The sequence below is a fragment of the Aquarana catesbeiana genome, linkage group LG03 (genome assembly GCF_042186555.1).
Source record: "Aquarana catesbeiana isolate 2022-GZ linkage group LG03, ASM4218655v1, whole genome shotgun sequence".
Classification (NCBI taxonomy): Eukaryota; Metazoa; Chordata; class Amphibia; order Anura; family Ranidae; genus Aquarana; species Aquarana catesbeiana.
In genome coordinates this window covers 654045669-654065510 of record NC_133326.1, presented here as the reverse complement: position 1 = coordinate 654065510, position 19842 = coordinate 654045669, and the positions used below count along the sequence as shown (strand labels likewise).

Below are 19842 nucleotides of genomic sequence, written 5' to 3'. Positions count from 1 at the left end.
GTCTTATCCTGGTGACTACAGTCACTGCAACTGAAAGGGAAGAAAATCTCCCCAGTAAAAAAATAAAAGAAATCTGTCAGAGGGGGGAGTTTAATGCGTCTCCATTCACTCCAAAGTAAATAATAACTTTTGGCTTGAGTTCCACGTTGCTCTAGCTCTGCAAATGTTCTATGTTCTCCAGAATCGGGTTAGGACTAGGCAACTTCATAACAACATTTCTGCATCAGACCTAATCCCATCGTCCCTTTTTTGGATGCACACAAGCTTAAAGAAAAATCGTGGAATACACTTTAATATATAGATTTATTTTCTTTGTATTGTTTGGGGGGGGGGGGTGTATGTAACCAGGAAGAGTTTTGCTTCCCAACCAACAGCTTTGTTTCAAGAGACCACATGCTGGTGAGAAGTTAAAAATACTGCATTTATAAAGGGCAGCGTAAAATCATTGTAAAAGACTGTTTATTAATGTAGCAGTGTCATGAAAGATTATAAGCTCTTTGGCTCAGCTTGTGCTTGCGTATCTTGTTTCTGCTGTAGCTTGATCACCTGCTGGTTATAGCTTTGGTTAGATGGGCACTTTAAAGGGTAGGCATTATGGGAGGGAGGGAAAAGGGTGGGGGTAGCTTGTCAGAGGGAGGGAAGGTGGTTAGCACAAGTCAGAAATGTCGCTGTGCTTCTATTATGCCCCTATGCCGCTGCCACTCCCTTCACCGTCTAAGTGGGCGTGCCTCTTCCACACAGCTCTTCTCATCCTTCTCTTGTGTGGGATTTTGTGAGGATCCTGGGAACACATCTCTGGGTATCCTGATGAGCCCTCCTGGGCAGCGTCTAGATCCGCGTGGGTGTGATCCTCTTGTGAAATATCCGCCCCCTCTTCCAGAGGGGTGATGCAGAAGCACGCCTCAGTTACTGCTACAAAGGAGTGCCTCCAGATTGTGTCACACAGCTGTTCTCCCGATCCAAATTTCTGTAAGGCAATTGCAGATCATTAAACAAGCATGAAACTTTTTCTAAGGGCTGGTTTAACACCAGCGACCTTGTTAAACTGCAGCCGATCATGTGTGTGTGTGCGCTGTAACGAAAGAAGCACTGATGTGTCTAAAATGACGCATGGCAGCGTTTGTGGCTTTTCAGTAAAAGTATAGAAACTTTATTCACAAGAAGTGGGTGGTGATGTACTGCATCCCAAAAAGCTGCGCTGAAATAAAAGGTGAGGGTACTCAGTGCTGATGTTGCAGTTTTATGTCGGGTAAAAAGCTAAGTTCATCGTTGGAACATGTTCCAGCCCTCCCTCTCCGTGACAGTATACGGAGGTTCCTCTCCCCCTCAGCCACTGTCGCATAAAAAATTGGTCCCGGCTGTGCGGGGCTCCACCCACAGAACCGCATCATTCATTCACAGCAGTCTGAATGAATTAATAAGTCCTGTCTGTCACTGACTTGTAATTCTCAATAGACTACAAGTGTGCTGATCAACATGCTACTCATCCATTCACATGTCCTCCAGCTTCAATATTTAAAAATACAGTGCCTTGAAAAAAGTATTCATACCCCTTGAAATATTCCACCTTTTGTCATGTTACAAGCAAAAACAGAAATGTTTTTTTTTGGTATTTTATGTGATAGACCAACACAAAGTGGCACATAATTGTGAAGTGGAAGAAAAATTATGACTCATTTTCAACATATATTACAATTATCTCAGAAGTGTGGTGTGCATTTGTATTCAGTCCCCTTTACTCTGATACCCCACAGATTTGTATTTGATAAGAATCCAATATTGTATTGCTGAAATGTACAGAACATCAGATCATTACTTTTGTATTGTTGTTTTTACTCTGTTCAATACAATAAACATATATTTGACTCTACTCTGATACCCCAAACTAAAATTTAGTGGAACCAATTTTCTTCAGAAGTCACCTAATTAGTAAATGGAGTCCACCTGTGTGTAATTTAATCTCAGTATAAATACAGCTGTTCTGTGAAGCCCTCAGAAGTTTATTAGAGAGCCTTAGTGAACAAACAGCATCATGAACACACCAGACATGTTGGGGACAAAATTGTGGAGAAGTTTAAAGCAGGGTTAGGTTATAAAAAAAAAAAAAAAAAAATATCCCAAGCTTTGAACATCTCACGAAGCACTGTACAATCAATTATCTGAAAATGTAAAGAGTATGGCACAACTGCAAACCTACCAAGACATGGCCGTCCACCTAAACTGACAGGCCGGGCAAGGAGAACATTAATCAGAGAAGCAGCCAAGAGGCCCATGGTAACTCTGGAGGAGCTGCAGAGATCCACAGCTCAGGTGGGAGAATCTGTCCACAGGACAACTATTAGTCATGCACTCCACAAATCTGGTCTTTATGGAAAAGTGGCAAGAAGAAAGTCACTGTTGAAAGAAAGCCATAAGAAGTCCCGTTTGTGATAAGCCATGTGGGGGACACAGCAAACATGTGGAAGAAGGTGCTCTGGTCAGATGAGACCAAAATTGAACTTTTTAGCCTAAAAGCAAAAGGTTATGTGTGACGGAATACTAACACTGCACATCACCCTGAACACACCATCCCCACCGTGAAACATGGTGGTGGCAGCATCATGATGTGGGGATGCTTTTCTTCAGCAGGGACAGGAAAACTGGTCAGAGTTAATGGGAAGATGGATGGAGCCAACTACAGGGCAATCTTAGAAGAAAACCTGTTAGAGACTGGGGCGGGGGGTCATCTTCCAGCAGGACAGCAACCTTAAACCTACAGACAGAGCTACAATGGAAATTTTAGATCAAAGCATATTCATATGTTGGAATGGCCCAGTCAAAGTCCAGACCTAAATCCAATTGAGAATCTGTAGCAAGACTTGAAAATTGCTGTTCACAGACGCTCTCCATCCAATCTGACAGAGCTTGAGCTATTTTGCAAAGAAGAATGGGCAAAAATGTCACTCTCTAGATTTGCAAAGCTGAGACATCCCCAAAAAGACTTGGAGCTGTAATTGCAGTGAAATGTGGTTATAGAAAGTATTGACTCACGTGGGCTGAATACAAATGCACGCTGCACTTTTCACCTGTTTATTTGTAAAAAATGTTGAAAACCATTTATCATTTTCCTTCCACTTCACAATTATGTGCCACTTTGTGTTAGTCTATCACATAAAATCCCAATAAAATACATTTATGTTTTTGGTTGTAACATGAGCAAATGTGGAAAATTTCAAGGGGGTATTAATACTTTTTCAAGGGCACTGTAAATGCACTTTTTTCCTGATTTAAAGTGGATGTAAACCCTCACATACACCCAAGTGAAGTGACTGGCCTCAGATAATACACAGAGATGAAACCAATCTTCCTACATAATTTGTACCTGTCTATCTGCTAATAACCCTGTACAAGCTAATGCCACTAAACATGTAATGTGCAGAAGGTGAGGCAGTCGGAGACCCTTCACATTGATAGGATAAAAGGGTCTTGTAAGCCATTATTCCCAGAAGGTAAGAGGATCAATGTACCATTCTACCCACCCCCATCTTGGGATAATTGAATCTTCACTAATGGATTCCTGTAGTATAATTGGATAATACAAACCTTGTACACGATTTGGGTAAAAGCAATGAAATCCCACTGCGGCTACTGTCAATACACGTCCACTAATTCCCCTGGCTCCTTCATCCTCTTATTTTTATTTATTTTAAAGGGACATTACAGGTGTTATCATTGAGCTCATATGTTTAAGCTGATTCAGCTTTAGACCTATTATTTAACATGTCAATGCACGCTGAGTAAAACAGGAGCCCTTATGATTCACTATGTAATGTAGTGACAGATTTGCTTCAAGAAAAAAATGAACCACTTCAGCTCTGGAAGGTTTTACCCCCTTCATGACCAGGCCATTTTTTTTGCTATTGGCACTGTGCTACTTTAACTGGTAAGCGCACGGTCATGCAATGCTGTACCCAAACAAAATTTATATCATGTTTTTCACACAAATAGAGCTTTCTTTTGATCACCCCAGGACATCAATGCATCTCTTTGGAAAAATGGATAGGGGTGCACCGAATGGATATTTTGGTATCGAAAATGAAGGATTGCACTAGGCCAAAACCGATACTGAAAATGACAGTTTTTAAAAAATATTTATATTTTTGTATAAAATTGTATTATAATCAACTTTTTAATTAATATCATCAGATTAAAATAATATGAATGTATTGTTGGCCATTATATTGGCACCTTCAGTGCAAGAAAGGTGAAGAAAAATGCATTCTGCCGTCTCTAATCATCTCCATTTGGTGCACCTCTAGCAGACATGACACAAGAGATCAGTGCAGCCTCACCAGTGCCCGTCACATGCAGCCTACCTGTGCCCAGCAGCCTCACTAGTGTCTGTGTCCAGCAGCCTTACCAGTGCCCATCATATGCAGCCTGCCTGTGCCCAGCAGCCTCACCAGTTCCTGTCATATGCAGCCTCGCCAGTGCCCATGATATGCAGCTTGTCTGTGCCCAGCAGCCTCGCCAGTGCCCATCGTGTGAAGCCTGCCAGTGCCCAGCAGTCCCACCAGTGCCCATCATATGCAGCCTGCCGGTGCCCAGCAGCCCCACCTGTGCTCGTCATATGCAGCCTGCCATTGCCCAACAACCCCACCAGTGCTCGTCATATGCAGCCTGCCAGTGCCCAGCAGCCTCACCACTGCCCGTCATATGCAGCCCACCAGTGCCCGTCATATGCAGCTTGCCAGTGCCCAACAGCCCCACCAGTGCCCATCATATGCAGCCTGCCTGTGCCCGCATCAGCGGCGATCTCCATGTGTCATGGAGCTGGATTTGAATTGCCCGGGCGCAGTAACAATGTCCTGCCTCCTGTAATCACGCCACGCTGATTCAATGTCCCATCATTGGATCAGTGTGCCGTCTATCACAGGAGGCGGGACACTGTTACTACGGCCAGAGTGAGTGGAGGACTGGGCGCGCCAGGATGACACTCCCACAATGGGCGGCACCTGGGGCGGACCACGTCCACTATCAGTATCGGCTGTTTTTTTCATTCGGCCGAATGAAACTGACAAACGGTCCGTTTTTGCATTGGTTGTGGATGTAAAGAAACTGATGAAAACTTCATCCGTTTTTTCTTTGAAAAGACATGACTGAACTGATGAAATGAACGGTCTGAAGTGTGAAAGGGGCCTTACTGTGTAAAGTGTGCTGCTTTTTTTTTTTTTTTAATAAAGACCACTAAGTTTCTTATGCATGCAAAACAGGGATGAGAAAATGACAGATCATTTTAGGTGTACAGAGCCCTGTATTGTTTACCAACACAGAACTCTGGGCTGTCATTGCACACAGACGGTCAGCAGGTCCCGCACGTGAATCATTGACCAGGGCTTGCCGACTGTATAATCACAGCGGAGGGGGCGAGCATGCGTGCGCCCGAATCCCAGAAGTAGGCAACAATATACGGGTACATCGATTTGCCTGCAGCCGTTTCTCACCAGCAGTACATTGCGTGTGGGGGCAAGTGGTAAAATGAGGATTAAATAGCGCACTCACCTGTGTGTAAGTTATACAGCCTTTGCTGCAGTTGTTTTCAGTGCTTGTGTATCCAGAGCATAATAAATCTTCTTTACATGCGTCAAACCTGTGAAGATAATGTTAGTGCAGTTATGTTTTTGCATACAGTTAGATAAAGCTTTGAAAAAAAATGTTCAGTGATCATATTAAAGCGGAGTTCCAGTCATTTTTGTGTTTATTAAAAGTCAGTAGCTGCAAAAAGTGGAGCTGCTGACTTTGAATAAACAGACACTCACCTGTCCCACGGTCCAGCGATGCAGCCGTCCGAACCCTCTGTTCTCTCCCGTGCCTCTCCCTGGCGCCGGCCTCACAAGTGTGGGCCGACCCGGCTGTGACAGCTTGCGGCTTCACAGCCGGGTGCACACTGCGCATGCGCGAGTCACGCTGCGCCTCCTAAATGGCTGGGCAATATTCTGGGACCTGTGACATGTTCCAGAAGATTGCAGGGAGGGAGAGGAGAACTTCTGCTTGAGACGCGTAGACGACGTGAGCGGAAGTGGAAGATGGGTACCTGTCAAAACTAAGTATCCACTCCCCCCCCAACAAAAAAAAAAAAAATCACATGCCAAATGGGGGGTAAGGAGTCCTTAAAGCGGCACTTCCACTTTTGGGTGGAACTCCGCTTTAACCTTAGCTTAACAGCAAAAGGGTCATCGTTTTGAATCCCAACAACGACACTACCTGCCTGGAGTTTGCATGTTCTCCCTGTGTCTGCGTGGGTTTCCTCTGGATACTCCGGTTTCCTCCCACACTCCAAAGACATGCTGGTAGGTTCATTGGATCCTGTCTAAATTGGCCCTAGTATGTGTATGAATGAATGTGAGTTAGGGACCTTAGATTGTAAGCTCCTTGAGGGCAGGGACTGATGTGAATGTACAATGTATATGTAAAGCGCTGTGTAAATTGATGGCGCTATATAAGTACCTGAAAAAAATAAATAAACCTATCAAATCTCAAAAAGCTTAAAAGCATTTTGTACACATAAGGCCTATGGGCGAATCCAGCCTGCTAGGTCTTGTCATGCGGAACTCCATTCCGCCACTCTGGCTCTCACCCTTCCCTTCCGTTCACCACTGTGACCTGTCAACACAGAAGCCTTCTGTGTTTACAAGGGACAGTTTTGCTCTTAGCAGCTCCCGATACTAACAGATCCCTGCATGCACGCACACATGCACGCATGGCGGGAACATAACTCCAGAATTCCTCCGCGAGGGCGGCATGGAGAGGTACTAGAGCTGGACCAGGTAGGAGAAAGGGGAAGCTTTGAGGAGTGTTCCACACTGCGCACCCCTAAGCCCTGCACTCTGTACATAGCACACCACTAAACTCTGCACTCAGTATTTAATGCAATCCTGAACCCTGCATTCTGTACATAGCACACTCTTGAACTCTGTACGTAGCGCACCCCAGATACAACTGACCCTTTGAGGGCAACCATACTGCTGATGGTTGCCCACGATGAAGTTCAACACCACTGATCTAGGTACAAGGAGCTTCATTATAGATTATGCCTTCTAGTGCCTACACATAAAGACCATCTAAGATGCCCATTTTTATAAAATAGATCCCATAAAATCCCAATTTCTGACAAGGCCTGTAAAATATTTAAAGGGTACCTCTGAGCTCATTGGCATTATTAAAAATGTCTTGAAGGGAAGCTGTCACTTTGTCCATTCTCTTGAAGCCCCCACCCCTTCCCTTTCCTGCACTCCCCCCGCTGCTGCATTCATCTGTGGGAGCCCTTGGAAATACCCGGTGTCCTGGGTCTGTGGCAGCATTTGTCCTTTTATTCCTCCCAGGATGCAGTGCTTGAGTCTGAGTAGGCCTGAACACTGTCGCATGGGGGGAAGGGAGCAAGTTGTTAATCCTGTGTAAGCTCTGATTCAGAACCCTGCATTGCAGAATGATGCACTGCTGTCTTCTCTCAGTGCCGCCATGCCATGATCCCTGAAGCTGTTTACCTGAAGAGGAACTACACTGCATCTGAGCACCACAAACCAAAAGTGCTATTTAATTAATTTGAATGTTCAAAGCAAACTCCCCCATCCATCCATGTCTCTATGCCTAATTTTGCTGAGAGATCACTTTGAAAAACACCCCCTAGCATTTCTGACAGTGGTCATCTTGAGTAAGGGATAATGACTCATGCTGCATTTACTTGCTGCAATCCATCTGCCCTTAGCTCAGGCATGCATGCAGGAGGGTGTGCTTAGCTGAGAAAACTCCTCCTCTCCCCTCCTAAAGACTAAATGTGATGTATGACATTATTTGCCTAGGCCTGAAAACCAGAAAAAAAAACTGGATAAATGTAAAATAAAAAAAGCTTAAAACAAGTAAATTTGATATAGAAACACTGAATTCAGTACCCAAGCCCTACTGCTGGTGATGCTATCCAAGGCTGAAAATTGGTGCTCTTGGCAGGGATGTACGGTCTCTCGATACTTTTATTGTTGATGGATATGTGCCGGCAACTAGGTGGACTCAAACATTGAAATTCTTTACTGGCTACACAAGTACATCCAGTAAAACACTACTAAAAGTGCTATGTGGATGGGTGCGCTGCTCTTATTTGTGCTCTCTTTCCTATCTATGTGTGTCCTATCTGTTAAACATAATCTTATTCATCATCCACCTATAAAAATTCATCATATTAAACAACAACCGTATACAAATTACGTAAATCATATAAAAGTTCGGTGATATATATCACATGATAGTAAAGTCTCTTCATATATGTTTGCAAATCTTCCGTTCGATAAAACACTACTAATGCGTTTCATCTGCTGTGGCCTTACTCATCGCTTCATTGCTATGAATAAGGCCACAGCGGTTCCTTGCAGTGATAGGTTCACAAGTTTTCCTCTGTAGCACATAGTTATCTTTCCTTTGCTTTTCCAATGTTCTTTTCAGTAGCAAAAGTAATATCCGGTACTTCAATACATGAAGGAGCATGTGACTCACTCCATGTGACAGTGCTGGGCCAATTAGCTCTGTCATAGGGGAGCCCATAACACTCTGTAAGCTACTCCCAGCCAAAATAAGCAGAGGAGGAGCAAAAGATGGGTAGTTTAGTGGAAAATGGCCACCTACATAGGGTGCTTCAGTCATGTCACAATCACAAGGTGGCATACATTTTGTTAGAGGACACAAAACAGTTATATTAATTGTGCTTAGGGAAAACAGGTGTATAGGTGCTACAACCACATAACACCTCCAACGTACCAGAATAAGGAGAAAGGATTGGTTGGCACTTAGGATGACATGACAAAAACAGCCTACATGTTTTGGATGTTAGTCCTTAGTCATGAATAGTCTGAAATGCGTAGACTGTTTTTACAGCGTTGTACATGTCTTTTCGATAAAGAAATACAAATTTTTCATCTCTTTCCATATCATTTGTGTTTACATCTCCTCTACATTTATAGCAGAGCATAAGTGTATTCTTACCATTGGTCACAAAATCTGTCACAGAGGGGCAGCTCATGTATCCCAGCAAGCGATCCAGGCAGACCCCACTTGGCGATGTGCGGGGAGCAGAGATACATACATTGCACACGGCTCACGTATTCTTCACACCTTGGAAAAATGAAGGGAAGAGTTTTGGTTGGGTTGTGTTCACCGGAGGGAACTGTAATTGTTGTCTCTAATTGGATTTTCTTTTATCAGTCTTCTGTGCTGCAGTTGGAGAACAAATAGGATCTGGTTTGATTTAGACCAGTCTTACTCAACCAGGGGATCTCCAGAGGTTGCTTGGGGTTCCTGGAGCAAGGAGCAATTTCTGCTTCTTAGATAAGTAATCGCTGACAGTATTGATCTCTTTAGCTATCTGTCAGAGGGGATTCTTCCCAATGATTACAAATGTAAGGAGTGTTCCTCCAAGTGACGATACCACTAATGTACATTAGCTGTTCATAGACTACTTATTTGCAGGGGTTCCCTGAGTCCAGAACGTTTTTCCAAGAGTTTTTCCATGCTAAAAAGTTTGAGAGAGGCTGATTTTGTGTCAGGAGCTCCTGCTCCATCATAGCTTCTGGTTCCAGCATCTCGGTTTTGGCTGTGGTATTCTCCTTGTCTGTCTGTTCACCTGCAAGGTGATTGATTGTGGCCAGGCTATGGGTGGAGACAAAACCTGATATGAGCTAGCCTAGCCTGCAGTCTCATGCTTGTGATAGTGTGTGAAAAAACCTGATCAAGCTGCCTTTTTGTCTGTCCTGCTCTGCTAGATTGGAACTCCCCGTCTATGACCTTGGATCGGATATCAGCTAGTCTATGAACTCTGCCTGCCTTTTACTTGGACTATCATTGAACCTTTTTGCCTGTCTGCCAACCGCAAGTACCTGTTTGCTTTGCTCAGGTCGCGTCTGCCGTGGAGTAGTGGCCAGGCACTATAGCATTGTGAATAAAACCTGGGGGCAACCGAGTAACGGTTGGCCTGTTTGCCTTATTGGAAAGGGGGCTGCTATAGGTGAGGAACACAGTAGCCAGCTATAAGGTCTGACCACCTGCGTTAGGGGTAAATGTGACATTTAGACAATTGAAAATAAATACTCTTTTGGACAATAGGATAAATTATATTCTTAGGAAATATCACCTGGGACTGAGGGTTCCACATCCTTCCCATGGGTAAGGGGCAAATGGTGGGGCATCTATGTGTTCCTGAGAGCAGCATGAATCTGGAAACAAAAGGAAAAACATTAGATGATGGAGGCTATAATTTTTCTTCCTTCTAATTAAAAGTGTATTGGGATTTGTGTATACCCAGTTTCCCCGAAAATAAGACCTAGCGTGATCATCAGTGATGGCTGCAATATAAGCCCTACCCCCTAAATAAGCCCTAGTTAAAGTCCTTGTAGGTCTTATTTTCAGGGTAGGGCTTATTTTCAGGGAAACAGGGTAGGGCTTATTTGGGGGGTAGGGCTTATATTGCAGCCATCACTGACAATCACGCTAGGTCTTATTTTCGGGGAAACAGGGTATGTGTTTAAGTGATTTCCTCCTACTGCCTGTAGAAGTCACAGGGGAAGGGGCAGCGAGGGGAAGTTTCCCCAACAGCAAGCACTAAAAACCTGGCTGAGCTTATAACCCAGCCTTTTACAGCCAGGTGTCTGAAACCTAGGGTTTATCCAGAGGTTGCTAGGGGTTCTTGAGCAAGGACCACAGACCACCAGTGTAATAGGGTCCTTCTACACCAACCACCAGTATAAGGGAGTCATTCTCAAATAACCACTAATGTAATGGAGCACTTCACTGACCCCCAGGGTAAGGGGACACTGAAGTGACCACCAATGTAAAAAGGCACTTTTTTGCTTGCTACCAGTGTAAAGTAACCCTACAATCTGACTGTCTGCATTTTTTTCTGGCCATTATTATTACTGAGAAAAATGTTGCCTTCTGAAGCAGCCCTGGGTGTCAAATATGCTAAGGCACCATTCACATTGGTGTTTAGCTGGGATTGACAGCTGTGTGTGGATAGCTGTGGCCACTGAACTCCTACACTGCAACAACAGTCTGCATCTATTCTTGACTGTTCGTACAGCAAGTGCATACCTGCAGTAATAGCGGCTGGATGCACTCTGCCAAACATGCCTAGTGTAGCTCATGGTATCCTCTGGAAAAATTCAGTGCATTCAGAGACCTACCGTATATACTGTAGATATTTTTTTTTTTTTTATGTTGAACTCCATATAACGAGATCATTGTAGACAGGTTTAGGTTTAAAATTATTTTTACGTCTTAATAAAATATGTACATAGCCATTATTTATTTTTATTTTTCTAAATAAAATTGTAAATATCAATTTATAAGAATAGCTTGCTATGTATAAAAATAATTTTAAAATGATGCAATTAATTATTAAAATAAAAAAAACGAAGGATTAAAATTCTAGACCAATTAGGCTTAGGTAGTATGTAAAGAAGAATATAGAATAAAACCTTGGATGGATGTAAACACCAAGAGTGCTACAATTGTCTCCATGACATTGTGGAGTGCAGGCGATGGAGATGAAAAAGGGTGCTTTGTAAATGTCCATCCATCCACAAGGCTACAAGCTAGGATGTTGGGATTATACTTGAGGTAGCTAACTTAAAAATCTACAAATTAGGTGTAAGATACATTGTTCTGAAGTGGTGGAAGGCGATTTACAACAATATAAGTGAAGATGGTGATGCTTTGGACTGTGAAAGCTAGTCTACAAGTCATGAATAAGATGGTGCCCTTTTGGAAATCAAGGAAGTCAGGAAGCTTAAAGTCAGAATGAAGATGGAGAAGACCAGTCTCCAAGGCTGGGATGCTTTATGGAAAAGGAAGTTGGTTGAAAAAGTATGGATGAAGATGGGTGTTGAAAACAAATGAGGCCAGTCAGTAAGACTACAATTTAGGTTGGAGGGGTTACTTGCGCTGTTGGAGAAAGTTAGCCATTGAGTGTTATGATGGAGGAAGGCAGTATACAAGGTAACAAATCAGGAGGTGGAGGAACCAGTCTACAAGATAAAAAGTCAGGAATGAGATGCTAGCTGTTTAACAGAGTCCAACCTATCTGGACACATCAGAGTGGAGATACCATGTTTATATGGAGAAAAACTACAGGTCATGATGGAAAATGAGCCAGTCTAGAAGGCAACAAGCCAGTAAAGAACTGGTGGTTTGCGACCGAGGAGTCCAATTTACAAAGAAATATCAGGGTCAAGATACCATGAGGAGAAGACCAGCATGTAAGTCAGGATGGAGGTGTTGGGCTTTCACATGGAGGAAACCATTCCACAATGCCACACACAAATCAGGATGGTGACACTACAATTCTACATGATTGCATGTCAGCATGGAGATGCTAGGAGTTGGGGTAGGTGAAGTAAAACATGTCCCAGTGAAGATAATGACTGATGGTTGGGTGTTTACCAATCTATAGCCAAGGCTGAGCTGATGGATGTTCAGGTGAGGGGAACCACTCTGCAATTCTAGAAATTAAGATGCAGATTCTGGTTGCAGAAGTGGACTACTGATTACTTGGAAGGCTATATGGCCAAATGAGGATGCTGTGATATGATAAGTAATAAAGCTGGGTATATGCTAAAATTATATAAGATCAAAATGTTTAAAGTGATTGTAAAGGCTCGTTTAAAAAACAAAACAAACATGTTATACTTACCACCTCTGTGCAGTTGGTTTTGCACAGAGCAGCCTCGATCCTCCTCTTCTCGGGTCCCTCTTTGCTGCTACTAGTCCCTCCCTCCTTTGAGTGCCCCTCAGCCAGCAGCCTGCTACAGGGGGCACTCAAGCCGAGTCAGAGCTCTGTGTATCCATTCAGACATGGAGCCCCGACCTGTCCCCGCTCCCTCCCTCGCCTGATTGGCTGACTGACTTTGATTGACAGCCACGGGAGTCAATAGCGCTGCTGCTCTGTCTCAGCCAATCAGGAGGAGTATACTGGATGGCTGAAGGGATCGTGGACATTGCTGGAGAGAGAAGGAGCTCAGGTAGGTAATTGGGGGGTGCTGGGGAGACTGCTACACACAGAAAGTTTTTTTTTTATCTTAATGCATAGAATGCATTCAATTATAAAAAACCTTTTGCCTTTATAACTCCTTTAAGTCAAAATAAGCCAATCTACAAATTCAGGCTGGAGATGCTGGGTGTTAGGATGCAGGATAGCCTACAAGGCCACATGCTATACTAGAGATGCTTGTTGCTTTGGTAAAAACCTGTTAAGAATCTGCTTCAGTGGAAGCCAATAATTAACTAGCTTGAGCAGGGTCCAGGACATATCTGAGCAGCAAAGGTTACAGATTTACAATAATAGATCAGCGGTGATATGACATGAATTCTGGTGTGCACAACATTCGTGACAACCCCCCACCACCACTCCTCCGTCTCCTAGTGCTACAGATCACACTCACGGCTAGAATACTGCTGGCACTTTGTTAGTCCGGATTCTGCGCTGGCAGCCACCTTCTGCTTCCTCTCTACAAGACATCTGTCATGATGTCCCCAAGATGTGGAGAACAGGAGAAAGGGGAGAAGGGAAAGTAGTAATGGTGACATCCTATCATAATAGAGAAAGAAAAAACAAAATAATTGGCTCGGATTAACAAGCAATTTCTTTAAGTTTTCTGTAACGGTTACAGTAACTATCTTCAGAATGTCTTTGTACCCTTTTACATCCTATTACAGTAACCCGGCTCCTGAGTGTCTTATTACCCTGTAATATCTTATTACAGCAACCCAGCTCCTGAGTGTCTTATTACCCCTGTAATATATTATTACTGTAACCCAGCTCCTGAGTGTCTTATTACCCCTGTAATATCTTATTACAGCAACCCAGCTCCTGAGTGTCTTATTACCCCTGTAATATCTTATTACAGCAACCCAGCTCCTGAGTGTCTTATTACCCTGTAATATCTTATTACAGTAACCCGGCTCCTGAGTGTCTTATTACCCCTGTAATATATTATTACTGTAACCCAGCTCCTGAGTGTCTTATTACTTCTGTAATATATTATTACTGTAACCCAGCTCCTGAGTGTCTTATTACCCCTGTAATATCTTATTACAGTAACCCGGCTCCTGAGTGTCTTATTACCCCTGTAATATCTTATTATAGTAACCCAGCTCCTGAGTGTCTTATTACCCCTGTAATATCTTATTATAGTAACCCAGCTCCTGAGTGTCTTATTACCCCTGTAATATCTTATTACAGTAACCCGGCTCCTGAGTGTCTTATTACCCCTGTAATATCTTATTATAGTAACCCAGCTCCTGAGTGTCTTATTACCCCTGTAATATCTTATTACAGTAACCCAGCTCCTGAGTGTCTTATTACCCCTGTAATACTTTATTACAGTAACCCAGCTCCTGAGTGTCTTATTACCCTTGTAACATCTTATTACAGTAACCCAGCCCCTGAGTGTCTTATTACCCCTGTAATATCTTATTACTGTAACCCAGCTTCTGAGTGTCTTATTACCCCTGTAATGTCTTATTACCCCTGTAATATATTATTACTGTAACCCAGCTCCAGAGTGTCTTATTCCCCCTGTAATATCTTATTACAGTCACCCGGCTCCTGAGTGTCTTATTACCCCTGTAATATCTTATTACAGTCACCCGGCTCCTGAGTGTCTTATTACCCCTGTAATATCTTATTACAGTAACCCGGCTCCTGAGTGTCTTATTACCCCTGTAATATCTTATTATAGTAACCCGGCTCCTGAGTGTCTTATTACCCCTGTAATATCTTATTATAGTAACCCAGCTCCTGAGTGTCTTATTACCCCTGTAATATCTTATTACTGTAACCCAGCTTCTGAGTGTCTTATTACCCCTGTAATGTCTTATTACCCCTGTAATATATTATTACTGTAACCCAGCTCCAGAGTGTCTTATTCCCCCTGTAATATCTTATTACAGTCACCCGGCTCCTGAGTGTCTTATTACCCCTGTAATATCTTATTACAGTCACCCGGCTCCTGAGTGTCTTATTACCCCTGTAATATCTTATTACAGTAACCCGGCTCCTGAGTGTCTTATTACCCCTGTAATATCTTATTACAGTAACCCGGCTCCTGAGTGTCTTCCCTGTAATATCTTATTACAGTAACCCAGCTTCTGAGTGTCTTGTTACCTCTGTAATATCTTATTACAGTAACCCAGCTCCTGAGTGTCTCATTACAGTAACTCAGCTCTTGAGCTTAACCTGTTGCTCCTTATTGAGTGAGTCACTCTTTCTGTCCCTTATGTCACTGCTGATGTCTCTTTCATAGTCCCCTGCAAAGGCTTTATCCTGCAGATTAGCCTAGATATATTTATATATAACCTTTTTCCCGTCTGCTCAGCTAGACACTCCACCTGCTCCTCAGTCAGACACACAACTCAGATTCTTCCAGATATAGGACAAAAAAAAAAAAAAAAAAATCCCCAGTGGCTGTCCATATTCACATGCCCTTCTCTTCCCCAAAAATCTGTTTAGCCATCAGGAATGAAAAGAAAAACCCATCACTTCTGGATTTTGGTGTGCATATAACTCTCTTCCCACTTGACAGTGATTGGCATTTAACCTCTTAGGCACCTATTGCAGCCCCATCGGGGAGGATAGAGAATCGTCAGTCCTATGCAAGTTCTAAGTAGCCACATGGAGCTTACGTAGGGCTAACTCTTTTCCAAATGAGGAAGCGAGTAGTGAACACAAGATGAGTATATGCTACCGTTATGGGCTGCCACCTGTTGCTCTGCCCCCCCTCCCTTATTTTCACCTTGTGATTCCACCATTAACACACTTCCTGTTCTAGGGCTTACAACACTCACTTTACTGTATCTACAATGTACAGGTGAGCAGCATTGTAACACTAGGCAGTACTACAGAACACCTCCCCTCTCCTTATCTCCATAACATAGGTGTGTGGGGGGGGGGGTTTCTGCAGTTCACATAACTGGGCAGGACAGATAATACTTCAGAGTGTACAAGGCACAGGACAGCACTGGCTTTCTGACCAGATCAACAGGTATTTTTTTGCATTTACCGAACAGATATAGGAAAACACATTCAATGGTATATTTAATAGACCAAAAGGCAGCAAATAAGAGAAATATAATGTAATGGTCCATACACACGATCCGAAAATTGGACAAAAAATACCGCCTTCGGCGCGATCGTACGATAATCGGATGGTTAGTACAGAGCTTTTTAGAGCCGATCACGACAGTTCATCCGATATTATTGGGTGGCACAGTGGTGTAGTGGGTAGCATTTTCGTCTAGCAGTAAAAAGGGTCACTGGTTTGAATCCCAAACATGGCACTACCTGTCTGGAGTTTGCATGATCTCCCTGTGCCTGCGTGGGTTTCCTCCGGGTACTCCGGTTTCCTCCCACACTCCAAAGACATGCTGGTAGGTTAATTGGCTTCTGTCTAAATTGGTCCTGGTATATAAATGTGAGTTTTAGGAACCTTAGATTGTAAGCTCTTGAGGGTAGGGACTGATGTGTATGTACAATGTATATATAAAGTGCTGCGTAAATTGACAGCGCTATATAAGTACCTGAAATATTAATAATAATTATTTGATCGGACAAGCACGAAAATTTTCCATGTACGATACCAGATCGTACGATTTTCATTTAGTCAGTACAATTGTTGTCCGAAAATACAATACAAATACACTACAACACATGACATCATTTCGGTTTTTTTTTTTCTGTCGTACTAGAATTTTTGTGACTTTAGTAGCCTATTCAATTTCTACTTGCTAGTAGTAAGATAAAAAAGTCGGACGATCTGTCCGATTTTTGGATCGTGTGTACCGGGCACTAGGGTTTACATACACATTAACAGCCATTGAGATACAATATCAACCACACAGGCAGTGCATTGTTTTTCCTTGTGCAGCACTGCAAAGTAGGAAGCAGGGAATGAGCATGTAATGAGCAAATACGGCTGTCCCCCAGGCACATAGTGTATATAATTAATATAATTAAAGGAGAAGTACAGTCAAAGCTCATTTGGCTGTTCTCCTGTGGATCACATGAGTGCATTTTGTTCTGCACTCGTGTGACCCAATTTTCAGCGGACAGCGGACTGAAGCCCACTGTCTGCTGACGTCATAGAGCCGGACCGGGCTGGGGCAGGATCGTGACAATCAAGTCGCGGGATCCGCCTACAACCCTGGACTGGCGCCTGGCTTAGCCTCTTAGCATGGGGGGTGTGTGAGTCACCAGCTCTCTGCTCAAGGAGCTCTGAGAACCGAGCAATCGGCGGTCTTTAAACGCTCGGTTCTCATTCTTAGCGCTGACGAGGGACAGGTGCAGCATCCACCTAGGTAAGTTTTATTTTGAAAAAACTTCTCTTTTAAATATAATAAGATTTTTTACAATTACTGATAACATTATTTACATTAGGCTGATCTCTTACATATACATATATCTATAGGAGAAAATTTATCAAAATGTGAATGTCAAATTCATCAAATATTCATTGATGGTGAATTCTTTTTAGTATATTAAAACATATTCAAGAGGCTGATTCACTTACATCAGATGTTTGGTGAATGGCACATTTACTGCTTTATAAATATGCCCTATAGATACTATTTAAAGTAGATTGTAAGCTCTTGGGAGCAGGGCCCCCCTAACCCTCTAATTTAAATTGTATTATAACTGTACTGTCTCCCTTTATTTTGTAAAGTGCAAACTGTTGGCGCTATAAAAATTCTGTATAGCAGTAATAAAAATAATAATAAAAAAGTAGATGGGAACGCTACAGCAACTGCAGATTATGGATGGCACCACAATGCTATCCAAGCTGTTCAAAAAGTCGTCAGCCAGATACATTTCCTATTGGGGTTTTCTTGCAGTCACGTGACCGCTCAGCCTCCCTGCCTGACCGATGAGTTGGGACTCTGCATCCTCCTCTTGCATAGGACTACATCTCCACAGGGCCACGTCACCTTGCGGAGGGCTGACAACGCTGCTGTGGTTCCATCAAAGGTCTTGCAGCGTTGTCAGCCCTCCCCAAGGTGACGTGGCCCTGTGGAGATGTAGTCCTATGCAAGAGGAGGATGCAGAGTCCCAACTCATGGGCCATGCAGGGAGGCTGAGCGGTCACGTGACTGCAAGAAAACCAGCTCCTGGTTCCATCAAAGGTCTTGCAGCGTTGTCAGCTCTCTGTAAGGAGGTGATGTGTCTTGGAGAGAACGGGCAGGATCAACAGCGAGCATATAATGATGAGCACACCCTATTTATATGCAATATAAAACATTTGCCTGGGGATACACTTTCAATCTGCAAGACGTTTTCCTGTAATTTATACCTTATTTCACATTATCCTGCATTTATAGACCTTCAAACACCCCATTCTGGGATAGCAAGCAAGCCATAGCTTAGTGGGGTAGCAGACCGATCGAAGGGAAACACTGCGGCAGATAGAATGCGATGCTGCCATATATGGCTTGAAATTGACCCATATAGGTTTGAAGACTGCAGTGCAGTTACACTTATATCTGGTCCTCTACTCAACCTGTTGATCCCTCTCTACCTCTGTCTTGGTCCTCTGCAATCTCATTGCCTTTTCCGCATACAAAATCCGAGCTGAGTCAGACCAGCATCCCCTTTCCTGGTTCTGTACCACTTTCTCCCATTATCTGCATCATCCTCCCATCTGATCAATATGCATTGCTTGCTTACAATCACCCTCCATCCCCTGTGCTTTATAATATATTTCATCCATATGTTCTCTTACCTATAATGCTGTGTTGCTGGGCCTCCGATTGTCACCTGGCTCCGTCACTCTGTGTTGTGTCTCCCTGATGCAGCGATGCTGATGCTACGGATGTAAAGATTTCCTCCAACCCCCCCTCCTTCTTCTCCTCCATCATATCTCATTATCTCCTCCCTGCGCCTCCCATCCTTCCTCCCCCATAGGATTGGTCACTCCAAGTCATGGTGATTAGCAGGGCAAATGTTCCACCGTGGACAAGCAGGTGGCCTCCGAGCATCTACGTCAATTGTACCAATGAAGAAATGCTGAATATATTCCATGCTCTGATATAGCTGTACAACACACCATTATAACACAGACGTAGCAGGAATCAAGACATTTAGGAAAACCGTCTTTTTGTTTATGGTTGTTAATCTGTTGCTTCTTTTATTTTAAATACATTTGAGAGAACAGATTAATTTTTTTTTTTTTTTGGGCACATTTTAGCTGCTGTGAAACTACTAATGCCGCTTACACACGACCGGACTTTCCGGCAGAAAAGGTCCAACGGAATCATTCCGCCGGACATTCCGATCGTGTGTGGGCTTCATCTGACTTTTTCTTTCTAAAATTCTGACGGACCTAGAAATAGAACATGTTTCAAATCTTTCCGACGGACTCAAGTCCTATCGGGAAAACCATTCGTCTTATGCTAGTCTGACGGACCAAAAACGACGCAAGGGAAGCTATTGGCTACTGGCTATTGAACTTCCTTTTCCCAGTCCCGTCGTACGTCATCACGTTCTAAACGAACGGACTTTGGTGTGACTGTGTGTAGGCAAGTCCGTTTCAGCGGAACTCCGTTGGAAAGACTGTCAGAGTCTATTCTGAAGGAAAGTCCGGTTGTGTGTACGCGGCATAAATAATACTCACAGTTGCGGCACCATAGAGTTTTTTTTGTTTGTTTTAAATAACAAATATGTCATACTTACCTGCTCTGTGTAGTGCTTTTGCACAGAGCAGACCGGATCCTGGCTCCACGCTCCTGCCAAGTGCCCCCATAGCAAACAGCTTGCTTTGGGGGGCACTTGAGCAG

The 19842-nt window shown here is 43.4% G+C and overlaps 1 protein-coding gene across 2 annotated transcripts; it reads right to left on the bottom strand.

The window, feature by feature from the left end:
* Positions 1–442: 442 nt before the first annotated feature.
* On the bottom strand, positions 443–19024 carry RTBDN (retbindin). Of its 2 annotated transcripts, none has more exons than XM_073622711.1 (6): positions 18789–19024; positions 13458–13608; positions 10154–10235; positions 9010–9138; positions 5542–5629; positions 443–967 (listed from the first exon to the last, which is right to left on the bottom strand). In XM_073622711.1, exons 2-6 carry the CDS (start codon positions 13600–13602, stop codon positions 680–682), a joined length of 732 nt encoding a protein of 243 aa, XP_073478812.1. In that variant the 5' UTR covers positions 13603–13608; positions 18789–19024; the 3' UTR covers positions 443–679. The 2 variants fall into 2 exon arrangements, with proteins under 2 accessions (XP_073478812.1, XP_073478811.1); XM_073622710.1 differs by having other exon boundaries at positions 13458–13603; positions 18789–19021.
* Between the last annotated feature and the right edge of the window lie 818 nt (positions 19025–19842).

What these genes read in the sequence shown, in the direction of transcription:
- RTBDN (XM_073622711.1), bottom strand. Translation starts at nt 13,602, where the DNA reads ATGTCACCATTACTACTTTCCCTTCTCCCCTTTCTCCTGTTCTCCACA. An exon ending in GTGCCAGCAGTATTCTAGCC is followed by an intron (nt 10,236 to 13,457) that starts GTGAGTGTGATC and finishes TTTTGTTTCCAG; the next exon opens with ATTCATGCTGCTCTCAGGAA. An exon ending in GCTGTATAACTTACACACAG is followed by an intron (nt 968 to 5,541) that starts GTGAGTGCGCTA and finishes ATTGCCTTACAG; the next exon opens with AAATTTGGATCGGGAGAACA.